Source organism: Rhipicephalus microplus, chromosome X (genome assembly GCF_043290135.1).
Source record: "Rhipicephalus microplus isolate Deutch F79 chromosome X, USDA_Rmic, whole genome shotgun sequence".
NCBI lineage: Eukaryota > Metazoa > Arthropoda > Arachnida > Ixodida > Ixodidae > Rhipicephalus > Rhipicephalus microplus.
The window spans coordinates 458,887,140-458,899,582 of record NC_134710.1 but is presented as its reverse complement, the minus strand read 5'-3'; the positions used below and the strand labels follow the sequence as shown (position 1 = coordinate 458,899,582).

Here is a 12,443-nt window from a genome sequence, read left to right as displayed (position 1 = left end):
ATGCACTAAGAAAACTGCGAATCAACCTTGACTACTTTAACATGAGACCTGTGCACTGTCCATTTTCTTGATCCTGAGTAGAAGGACAAAAATGTACAGGGCAAAGGGTTTACCTTTGCAATGTTGTGTATTCCCGCTTTTCTTTTAGCGTTAATTCTTACGAAAGGGCTGTTCTCTCAGTTATTTTATTTCAACACTGGAAGCACACAGAACAAAAAACGTCATTCGAAAGCCTTCTATTATTTTCAGCTTGTCTGGATATTCTCTTGATCGAAAACTACAGCCTCCTTCCAACACTTCTGTAGTCTCAGATGTTACATTTTATCCACGCGTTCTTTTCAGACAGGCAATCAAGTGCTGATGCAGTGTTCTTGGAAGCGTTAGTCTATTCTGCAGCACGTGATGTGCAGTCACAATATGCAGTTGTCAAAACGCGCATTTATTTGTGTGTGGTGTACAAAGAAAACTGTGATGTTCAGTGCAGGTAAAAACAAATTGTGGGAGTATAACAATTTGTTTATTTCTCAACACGATCGGTGCTCACTCACTTTTATCTGTAACAACATTTGTGTAGTTTATACATTACTAGAACCGGAGCAAAGGAAGGCATATTACATTTATTCATGACAGGTTAATGTGATACGAAATATTTTTATCAATGTCTTATAAATTGGCACGTATCGTTATCCCTACAACACCGTGAATCTACCGGGTTGTTATGACACTTTTAAAAGCGTCACTTTTGATAGTGCCCCAAATTACTAGCCGCTTCGAGCTAGAGTGTTTTAAGGCGTCACAATGGCACTAAGTATATGTGGTCAATCTTCCTAGGCAATATATTTTAAAGCACAACATAGCACTTACAAGTCGACGACTATGTTAGTAAAGGCGTATATAAATTTTGCTGTGTAACTTCTAAAGCAAATGAACGAATGGCGTTATTCTATCTTACATAACATGGAACTTCTTGCAAGTGCTGGGTGAATGGAACACAAATATATTATTGCATACTTTACTTACAGCTTACAATGGTTGCTCCTAGCAAAGTTTTCAATGCTCATCTATGCAAAGTTGGACAGTATGCATTAAGAGAACATATCGTGGGTACAAAGTGAAGCTCCATGTGAGAAAAAAACCACAACAGGGTCAGTGCAACATAGAAATGTTGTGAATCATAAATGTCCTTTATCATTTGGTGGCACAGTCCTACTTATAAACACGTATTCGTGATAGGCATATTCAAAAATCAGTTTTCTTTGTGTATGGGCAATAAATGCATGGACCTTCATGCAACTGCGGTCGATGTCGTCTGTGGTTGTAGGACAAGTGTTCTATACTTTCTTAAGAGAAAACAGTTTATCACAAGGAAGGTAATTGTAGATGTGTTGATGTGCTAATGAAATGGTGAGTGGCAAGACGTATATTTATGGAGCAGCAGTGGGCCTATTTTGCATATACGTGCAGTGATTTAATGCTTCTACCAGGCAAGAAGGGCATCCATTCTACATTGATGCAATCTGATCATGCAACCTTCTAGCTGACACTAAACGTCCTCAATGCAAGTATCACTTCAACGGCTGCCCATAAAGCAAATGATGGTGGCTAGCAAAATAACACAGCTGCTAGCCACTTACACGTGACTCGGCAGTGGGGTGAGCATTGAAGTGCTAGCCGACAGCAAGGTGTGTCAAAAGCCCGAAGAGTTCGTGGTTGCGAGTAAAGACTAATGGCAAATTGATTTAATTAAGGTAAGTATATCGGCTATACAATAACGATCTTCTTTTTAAGCATTCTTCACACCTGCACACCTATAGCGTCCAAAAGTTGGAAGAGTGCCTTTTTCGAGGTTAATCGCGTCCACCTCAGCGTGATTCACAAGAGGCACAGGGCGAATAAAGTTTCCACAGTAGAAGCACTTTGTAGAGTCCGTAGAGAGGAGATTATTCACGCAGTGTCCGTCAGAATCTGTTGCACTTGATGGCGCGCCTTGCTTCGGTGCCTGCTACGGCTGCGCCCTTCGATGTAGGAGCCCGGCTGAGAAACCTCTTGATTGTACCGGTAGCGATGATACTGACGGCGAGGTGGTTGGTGTTGTTGTCGCATGCGCCATTTTGCATTGCACCATTTGCCATGCCGTTTGTGCGTGGTGCACCGGTAGGTCGTTCTCTCATGAACACAAGTTTTTCGAGGTGACCAGTTGGTGCTTCGCATGCGATGAAGAGTAAGTAGCTCAGGATGTAACTCCAAACAAGGACCGCGAAGCATTGGGATACCTGCGTCAGAACAATGGTTCAAGACACTGAACAGAGTATACGGCTAAAAAAATGTGAGGAACCCTTAAGTTTCCCCCCTTAAAAGTCCAACGAGATACCAATATTCTGTCGCAAGAGAGTATTTGAACCACTTGGTGCATACTTTTAGTGTGATGTTACTTACACAGTTTACACTTTATCGATTGCATTGTAGTAATTCGCACTTTAATATGGCTTGTGTTAGTGAAGCTATCGCATACTGCACTATTCTGCGTAAATCGCAGTATGTTTTATACTATGATTATTTGTGTGGCCTAAAATAGTTTCTATTGACCCCCTACATGTCTTAAAGCAATACCCGCAGTAACTTGTGTGCTTTTTGTAATGAGTGGACAGCTTTAAACCACGAGGTAGTTATGATAATCACCTATTATTACGCCTGATAGCATTCTCCATTGTACCAAGAAATATTACTGCGATATTAAATGTTGTACTGTAAACCTATATGCCAAAAGGGTGTGTTTGTAAAGCATGAACGCAAATTTCACTACATTTAAAAGCAGAAGACATTCTCTTCAAGGTGTTTCCGAGCAGACGCATAGCTGTGTGGTAGTGGAAAACGTACTAGTCGCCACGAAAACTGCCCGAGTGCAATCGTCACTTGAACCCGAGAATTTTTATTATTTAGTTTATTCGCGTTTTTCTCAAATTTTGAGTTATGGACAAAATAATTTTTTGCTCCCCACTAACGACACTGATACAGACGCCAACACTGGACTTTCTGCGAAGGGAGCTCTTTAACGCTAACATAAGAAAACAGACTGTCCTGTTAGATAAAATGATTGCAGGCGCTCTCAAACAGCCCTACTACATTCGTGATATCTGACTCAAATATTGTTAGTGCTGTCAAAGCTTCGCGCCATGTTTTTTTTTATTTATAGGCCGTGTAACGAGTTCACGTTATTATATCAAATATTACCTCGCCCCCTCAAAGTATTTTGCACCTCGCCCGGTATTTTAGCGCATGCGCGATTGCCACCATCTGAACTGCCACTCAGACACAATCATGCTGCAGTGGGGCGCTTGTTTCGACTCGTATGGCACATAAGCCTGCACCTTAGTTTTCAGGTAAACCTCTTATACTTAAGAAACAGTTGAAACTCAATTTACAGAAATGCTGAATGCACTGCGAATCTTTCGTTGGATCTCGAATTTCGTATAGTCGAGGATATTATTATTCGTTCTTGCATAATTCAAATTGTAACGTAGTGACACCCAACAGCTGTCACATGATTGTTTTTGTGGCCACCCACGAGCGCGCGTCTGGAAAGTCCGCCGGAGCTGGCCAGCCCAAGGGAACAGGATGTCCGGGTGATGCCGGCCTTGCGCGGCCTGGTGAAGCTAAGACAGACTACTACCACGCGATGGCATGGAATACGCGTGTAGTTACTCTACGTGCACGTCGACTGACATCAATGTGGCGAGATCATGAGTGCTGTTTGTCCCATTATTCATCAAAGGACCGAAGAAACCACTACTTCTTCTAGCACCATCCACTACGTCAAAGCACTATCGACTACAGAGTCTGTTGCTTTGTGGAATGGGTGCGAACTGTGTCTTCGTGAAAATAGAGCTAGGCTTGCAACTATATGTTTTAACTTGATATTGTTTCAATGAACACTTGAAAAAAAAAACAAGTTGAAGTCAAAATTAGATACTGGTGCAATCATCAGGTAACTACCTCAGATGCACCTCTGATTTTTCATTTGACGCGCAGCTTACAGCGATTTTGCGAACATCTTTCTGAGAGCACGAATATGCCACAGCTCAATATGCAGGAGGAGCGTCAAAACGTATTTCCATGGCACGTAATGATGTGTATATCAATCCACAATCTAGGTCTGGCTAAAGCATTCTTGAGACACCAAGAATTCAATTTTATCTATGCCATATTTACGACCAGAACCCTAAAAGATGCGTGCGTGCCCATTCACCACCTCGTGCTAGCTCAGCGCTTCTACGTTCGAAGATGGGGGTTTGATTTCCGGTTATGGTGGTCGTATTTTGATGTGGGTTGATTACACCTCTGCGCGCGATCTAAAACGGGTAAACAAATACAGATGAAAGAAAAAAAAATCATCTGCAGTGGGAACGACTACTGCGCTCCACATAAATATGCCGTTGTTATGGCATATGTACCAACTAAATTCATTTTTTACACTTATATAAATTGAGGAACTTTGGATTTTAGTTTAGTTAGGAAGCTGATTCGTCGTGCGGCATGTATTAGTTACGTATATTGCGTAGACGAGCCAGGTGAAATTTAGCATTTCCGCGTGCATATTTTGGGTTGTTGCACGCGATGTCATTTGATTAAAAAGTTTAGTGGAACTCGGTCCAGTTTTTCTATTAATATTCCATTCGTTCGTTGTTTTTGTGCACTGTCATCGTTTTATAACATAAGCCCGTTCTTCCTATGTATTATATATGTAATCTGTGTTTTCCCTCTATACAAGATAACGCCCTACCCACGCCGTTATCATGAATGCTGTACGCTCCACCGCTGCCTTCCGTGAGATGCGATTACGGGCTTTCCTTAAATAAAAAGCCAAATTCCGCTTAGCGTTGATTTCATTTTCACGGAAGTGCTGTAGCAACGAAAGTGACCCATCGTTTCCGCAATAACGTCAGAACTACTTACAGTAGGTAGGCTTGTTAAGTGAAGAAGTTGAATAGCTTGCGCTACAGAGGGGTGAATAAACAAGTAAATGAGACACAGATGGCGTAGGGCTTGGACATCAATTCATTATAAGAGAAAGAAACTGCTCAAAAAAGTGCCGCCGTGACGGAAGCAGTGGTGGAGAACACACACTAAAATTGTGTGTTACATCTTCACAGACTAATCAAAAATATTCAAAAAAGTATTGCCCATTTACGACGCTGTTACTCAAAGTTTGCTAAGAGGAGTCAGCACGCGCGTACTCATAAACGAACTATTATTTCAACACCCTCCCTTTCTATATCTTGACGCTTGCGTACTTATCTTACAGCGTGTACAGTATTTGAGAAATAATGTTGCTTTTGGAATAATTGCCTCCTACTACAGAAAGCGATCGCAATGTTATTGTAAACAAAGAAAAGTGCCCCATACAAACCTATGCATGTAGTTTTTTTGTGTATGTTATTTTATTGCTGTTTTTAAATTATTGATTTATATTTTTTCCATGTTGTATTATTATTGCTAAGTGGTGTATTTCAAGCTTTGTGTTCTGTGATTTTTTTGCATGTTTACTATTTAGTACTTTGTATGTTGCGCACTCGTTTTTGTTGAATCCCCAATAACAGCGCCTCTAGGTCGGGTGAACAAGAAAAATTATTTAGCTGAAGTGTAATTTCTCATTGGTTTAGTTAATATTTATAAGGCCAACAAATTTTAGAATATAGAGCGTATATTGAGACTGAACCGACTTTGGGAATTCTATCGATGCAGTCTCTCGTCGCAAATTTTATGCCATGCTGCCTTTCCCTCTTCATTTTCCATTTGCCAGTGCCTGCATCACGAAAATAGAGTAGAACACCGAGAACACTTACGGCATTCTTCGCTGTAAAAGCGCAAGTTCACAGAACGTAAACCAGCGGTTATTCGGTGTAAAATGCAACCTTGATGAGCTAAGCTGCTCAGAAATGGGACACATCTAACCATCTGCCTGATCTAGCTTTTGGCTTTCATGAAGGCGGTACGATGGAGAGCTGGTAAGGAGAGCGTCTGCTGCGCTCATCGGCGGGAATGACTGAGTGAGTGAGTGTGCGGGGCGCGCAATCTGTCTCCCTGCCTGCACTCCCGCTGCGCCGGGAGCGCGTACCTGTTGAGGGGGGCGCGCTTGCCCGGCGAAGACAGCTTCGGTGGCGCCGGCGACGGCGGATTGTGGGCCTGGAAAGCTTCGCTCCGAAAAACATTCACAGCATATCCACAGAGTGAATGATGTTGAGTGGGGCGAAGCGTACATCCGTCCATCCGTCCGTGTGTTCGTCCATTTGTGCATGCGTCCATGCGTCTGATCGCGTTCGAGAATGCAGACGGCGCGTGGGTATCACCCACGAGACGTTAGCCAAGAAAGCCGAGCGCAAGCATCTTGAATGCGCTCGCCGCTCTGCTAGGTCCATGGCCCACCAGCGATCAGCCACGAACGCGACAATACAGGAGACTGAGAGAGGCATTTGATCGCGCACTATGCAGACGGTGCACGGGTAACACCGGCGATACGCGAGCCTGGAAAGCCGAGCGCGTCTTCAACGCGCCTGCCGCTTCCGTCGATGCTACACCTGCGATCCGCTACGTACGGCGACCAGTAATGCCAACCCATATAGGCGTTTTATTTCTAGATTGACTCTCGAAAAATCCCTAGATTGCAAGAAAAATATCTAGGTTATAGTTTTAGTGTCATTATTCAGACTAATTCACTCTTAAAAATTATTAAGATGGCAGCTTTGTATCCAAGTTCTTCTGAACAATATTAAAATGAAAAATTTTCATTGACAATTTTTAGGGTATTTGCTCTACACGTTCTCTGGAGTTGCATAAAATTGCTTTCAAATGACACCTGTGGCCAACGAGACGGATTTGCATGTCGAATTCACTTTGCACACGCATTGAAGACATAGGTGTTGCCCTGCCGTGGTGGTCTAGTGGCTAAGGTACTCGGCTGCTAACCCGAAGGTTGCGGGATTGAATCCCGGCTGCAGCGACTGCATTTGCGATGGAGGCGAAAATGTTGTAGGCCCGTGTGCTAAGATTAGGTACTCGTTAAAGAACCCCAGGTGGTCGAAATTTTCGCAGCCCTCCACTACGGCGTATTTCATAATCATATGGTGGTTTTGGGACGTTAAACCCCACAAACCAATCAACGAAGACATAGATGTTAGTATTCGGTACACCGCAAGTCTGTCGCGCCTTTCTCGTACTTGCCGCTTGACAGCTGATGCTCTATTCTTAATTTTCCACATTTGAAATCACTGTTGCAACATTTTCAGAAGATGTAAATGGGCGCTCTATTATTGGCTGATAGCTACGCCTCTTCTCTGTACTTTCGATCAGCTCCACGTTTAACCAAATTTATACACGCGTTCATGTAAAGAGCATGCAAAGATTGAAACACCCGGACAGACTGCTTGATTGATTGATATGTGGGGTTTAACGTCCCAAAACCACTATATGATTATGAGAGACGCCGTAGTGGAGGGCTCCGGAAATTTAGACCACCTAAACCCGGACAGACTGCTTCATAACATCGTTTGCGAAATATTGAACCCGTACTACCTTTCCAAGCCTTAAGTCTTATTTGGTTCTGTTCTTCTATTGAATACCTGATTATTTAACATAGATATTGTTTGGTGAAGGCACGCAGTGAGTGTAATCTTGACACGTGTTTATGTGCTCTAAAATACAAAGCTTATCTTTGTTTCACAGAGCACCAATCACCCAGGGAGCTCATAATATGCACGTGTTAACTCTTACGACAACATAGCTTAGTTTTCTGCAATATGCAAAATATAACGATCTCGCAATATAAAACTGCTAGTCCTTTCACGCGATTCATGAAAATACTAAAAAATCATAAATAAATACATGAAATAGCCAAAATTATCATTTTTACAGCCTTTCTAGTTGAAAAAAAAAAGGGTTATTTAGTAATGCTTTTAAACAGTCCGTGAAATGTCACATTAACCATCTAATGAAAATCCCTAGATTCAACAAAAAAAGACGCCATATCACTTAATGAGGTGGAAAATCTCTAGATCTAGAGATAAATTTCTAGGGTCGGCATCACTGAAGGAGACTATCCTGGACTCTGAGAGAGGCAGTGCACTCGTTGCCAAAACGCACTCAGCAGCTAATTGGAGAGTAGCAGCTCTTCGAAGAGTAGCGGCAGCGTAACGCCATCTAGAAAATAAAACTAGTCATGGTCATTTCTTATGCCTTCTTTCCTTTCTCGTCTCTTCTTCTCTCGGTTACGTGTGGCTAGTCACAAGGTTATGCTATAAAGAGCTTCACTCCCCAAACGTGCGCATGTACGCACGTACCCCCCCCCCCCCCCCACACACACACACACACCGGAGAATCATGCATGGAACTGTTTTATTTTTGCTTACTATTTTTTTTCTTCCTATTAAATAAAAAATGCTTTCGCTGAGACTATTGCCTCTTTTCACCGAAAGTGCCTGTGGAACAAACTATATTTTTAAATTATTGTTTACAACCACATTACATTTATGTGAATCGTGTTCAGTGAAGTGTCTACGTTAGGAGCAAGGCTCAGCTATTGAACGTTTTTTGTTTGATATTTTTTCAAGTGAAGTAACGTTTGTCAGTATGGTAGACATATTTACACAATTTTGTGGCTATATGCTGGCACGAAAAACAGGCTTCGTAGTAATGATTGAAGCATGCATCTGCATTTTCAAAAGGCTCCTAAGGGCTTGATGAGCACCACTAAGCCACTAGTTTAAAAAAAAAACAAAGATGTAGCTTACCAAAGTGAAATGGGAATAAAAGATGCGTTCCCTGGCGACGTGGTGCGTGAGGAGGAACACTGGGTAGTGAATGAGGTACACTCCGAATGACAGATGGCTCAGCGGCACGAATCCGTTCCAGGAAAGGAACTGGTTCACAATTCCTGCGTTCATTTCACAGCAGACAAAAAAAAAGAGCATCGCTTTTCAGCCTATAAACCAGGTTTGAAATGCGTGGTATCACTTTAAACTACTACCTTGACTTCTGCATATGCTTCTAAGCAGTATTGAGAAATTCCTGACGATGGTTACGCTCATGCTTTCATCAGCAACCATCGCGCATTAAAAGCGTACAAAGCAACCAAAAATTCAAGCCCATCCTTTGGTACATGACTCTCCCCCCCCCCCCCCCCTAAGCTGCTTTACTCAAACGCGTCTACAAGATGCTGGTGCTTTCTAGAGGCACCGCCTACTCATCTGTTTTCACGTGCCAATTAATCGTTCATTGTTTCAAAGAGAAGCATTACAAAAACGCTCAAGAGTTACCACCAGAATTTGGCCAGTCGTGACACAAGTAACACCTGTACAGTTCGAAATTGAAAGTTCTAACATCTCAGCGAAGTGAAGCGAACGCAAAAAAAGCGCTCACCACATAGTTATCACAATATGTGATCTACTAAAACAGAGAATGATATCTTATCACGAACGGACAAAAACATGACTTGATAGACATTTCCTACGTTCTACGTTCTGAGCTTGAAAATCTTGCCAACGATAATTTACATTTATAAACACGTTTACTGTTTGTCGGTTGCGTAAATTTTTATAGTAATAATCATGATGATAACATCAAAACACTCATTATTTATACTCTTCTGCCATACTTAATTTTCCATGAAATTCTACTGGTGCACCTAACGACCAGTTGTACGCTGTTAGGAATCACTTTTTTTCTTATATCCAGGTGTGTAAGAGGTTTTCCAGTCGCGGCTGCTTTCTATCTAAAACCAGTATTTCTTCAGGGTGTTTGGTAGGCGGTTGAGCAATTACTGCAGTGTATATAGGAGAGGACATATTGCATTTTCGTCATAATTTTCACACGAATTATTTGCGCTCCGCTTTCGCTATTCTGAATAAGAAGCACGTGCTTGCGTGCTTGAAGCGGGGCTAAGCCTGAGTTGTACCAGCGTCAGTAAAAGCTCCTAATGGTCACTGTGGCTCATACGCTGCGCAGAGTGCTACCATGCGGCAAAACTGTGCTAAAGAGATCATTATTCGCGTGCCTAAATGATCGCGTGGTGCGACACAAGATTATAGCTTTAGTGCTATCTGCGCATGTATAGCGTTACTTCTGAGACAGTACAAGCGTGGGTTGGAACGTCGATGTCGAACACATATTGAGTTCTATCAGGTGGTTTTGTAACAGAGCACAACCAAAAGGCGCGTTTAGGTTGCTGATTAAAAATGTGCAGTGCGTCGTATGAAAGTGGGTTCTACCAGGGGCATAGGCAGAGATTTTCGTCGCGGAGGTGGGGGGGGGGGGGGGCACCATCTTGACCTGAAGGGGGGCCGCGCATGCAAACGGGAGGAGGGGTCGCACGGGCCAGGTGTGCCACCCACTGGCTACACCACTTGGTTCTACTACTTAGGGAATCCGATTTTGAATCGACTTGCATGTGTATGTGCACAAAACTTACCGTTGCCTTACACATTGTCGTTGCCTGCGATTCAAATTTCTTTGAACAAAATCTTCAGAATCGGTAACGCGTGGCGAAAATTAAAACTTGAAGCACCTCAGTTTCAATTTCTCAAGCACAACACGTAGTCTATCTACAAAAGCACAACGTGCAGTCACAGACGTACCCACGGGTGGGGGCGGGGCAGGGTGCGCTCGTCTTTACTCTGTCCCCTAAGAGTGAGATCGCAAATTGTGCTCCATATTTTCAGATATTAGTGGGGTGCTGCAATGACCCATGGCACTCAATGTCCTCCTTTTAAGGGAACCTTAGGCAGGCCTATCATGGGAATAATCATTCATTGATCACCCGTTAAAGTACGCCTCAAAGTGTAACATAAATGTGGCTTTCTGTGCAATTATTAGATTGTAATTTCTTACTGGTGAATGAAGATGCAACAACCCAGATGTTTCCCTTCTATCACAAGTGACACCACTGGGACACTAATGCGTACACGGAGCACCTAATGTCAAGTAAATGTTAAGAAGTACGATATGTTAAAGCATCGAGACTAGGGGCGCTTATCAGGCCACTGCAGCTGCGTTTCGCTTAGTGTAAAGAAGCAAAAAAGTATGACCACGAACTTTAATTTGGTTAAAGACTTAAGATGATAAAAAATAAATGAAGTCACCCAGTGCGCCGTGCTTTATAATCATGTGCTTTTTGCCGGTGTTTAAAAATCAATTTTTTTTCTTTTAAGCGGAAAGTATAGCAACCTACACGTTCTGCATTTTTCACCAGAGTTCTTATTTTCAAGACTTACAACCCACTCAGAAACTCATCTACGCGATTTGTCTGTTTTATGTAGTGACACGAAAGTAAAGCGATCATCGCAAAGTTTATGAAAATAGAGCACCAATGCTGTCCAGCGCACAACTGTAGCGAAAGCAGCGATTGCATCACCTGTCCGCACTGTGGAGCTTCTGGCGTCGGCTGCTGACTCCATGTGAAATTGAGGCGGCATTTTCGTGGCCTTGTTAATTATCGATTCATTGTGGTAGTACAAAGAATACATCACCAGTTCTATTTTGGATAAGACTGAACGCTAGGTTTCATTTTCGCAACTATTTTGCTAGTAATTGTAGTTCAGTTATTTACACTCCCGGACCGGCATTTCCTACGGCATAACAAAAAGTGCCCTTTCACCATCATATATGCGTGCATATGTGTCACGCGGAACGCCACTTCATACTTCATTCACTCTCACCCCACATCGGTTTGCCTACTGATTAACATCGTACAGCTTTTCTTTTGAAAGATGGGTGCCTTTGCACTTTTCCTAATAAAGTGTCTTTTGTGCTTTGAGTGATGATGTTTTTGTGCTATTTTATTTCATGCTAGAAAATTTAGCTCCACGAACTTTTATCTTGTGCAATTCTGCACTATGTCCAACGTTGTTGCTTTAAATAAAATCAGAAAACGAGGATTTAAACACACTAGTACGGCGAAGGCAATTGACGGTGCCTTATGGTTGTGGCTATAGAACAGGTGATGCAGCTAAAACCTAAATATACTTATGAAGAAGGACTGAATACTCTATACACGTGATGGTGAAAAGGAAAATATGAAAACTGAGAAGATTGATGATTCCCGATTGCGAAGGATACCTTTCGCCGAGACGTTACAAAAGAAATTTACAGATTTCTTCCTGAGAATCTCATAATTTTTATACAAGATTTATATGTCGGCTTTTTACTGTATAGCTATACCAAAGAATTTATTGAGGTGTGGTTTTTTGTAAGGTAGAGGCATTGAGTTAAGAGTGGTAAAATATGATATGTTGCACGCATTCGCGCAGAAGCACGTCGCTTTATAGTGATGCCCCCAAAACAGAAGTTCGTAAAATATAGGACAAAGGGATTTATATTGCTCCTCAATTTTAAGGGGTGAACCATTTAACGAATAGGGGAAATAAGACGGCAATAACGTTTTGGGAAATACAAAG

At 42.3% G+C, this 12,443-nt stretch overlaps 1 protein-coding gene across 4 annotated transcripts in view; it reads right to left on the bottom strand.

Moving 5' to 3' along the window:
• Window positions 1-495: 495 nt before the first annotated feature.
• The window catches only part of LOC119160843 (nose resistant to fluoxetine protein 6), a 202,331-nt gene continuing 190,383 nt past the window's right edge, over window positions 496-12,443 (bottom strand). For all 4 annotated transcript variants that reach the window (XM_037413098.2, XM_075880667.1, XM_075880666.1 and 1 more), the window contains exons 15-16: window positions 8,784-8,926; window positions 496-2,273 (exon numbers count right to left, since the gene is read on the bottom strand). In XM_037413098.2, coding sequence (XP_037268995.1) covers window positions 1,959-2,273; window positions 8,784-8,926 — 458 coding nt within the window. In that variant the 3' untranslated portion in view covers window positions 496-1,958. The remainder of the gene's footprint in view (window positions 2,274-8,783; window positions 8,927-12,443) is intronic.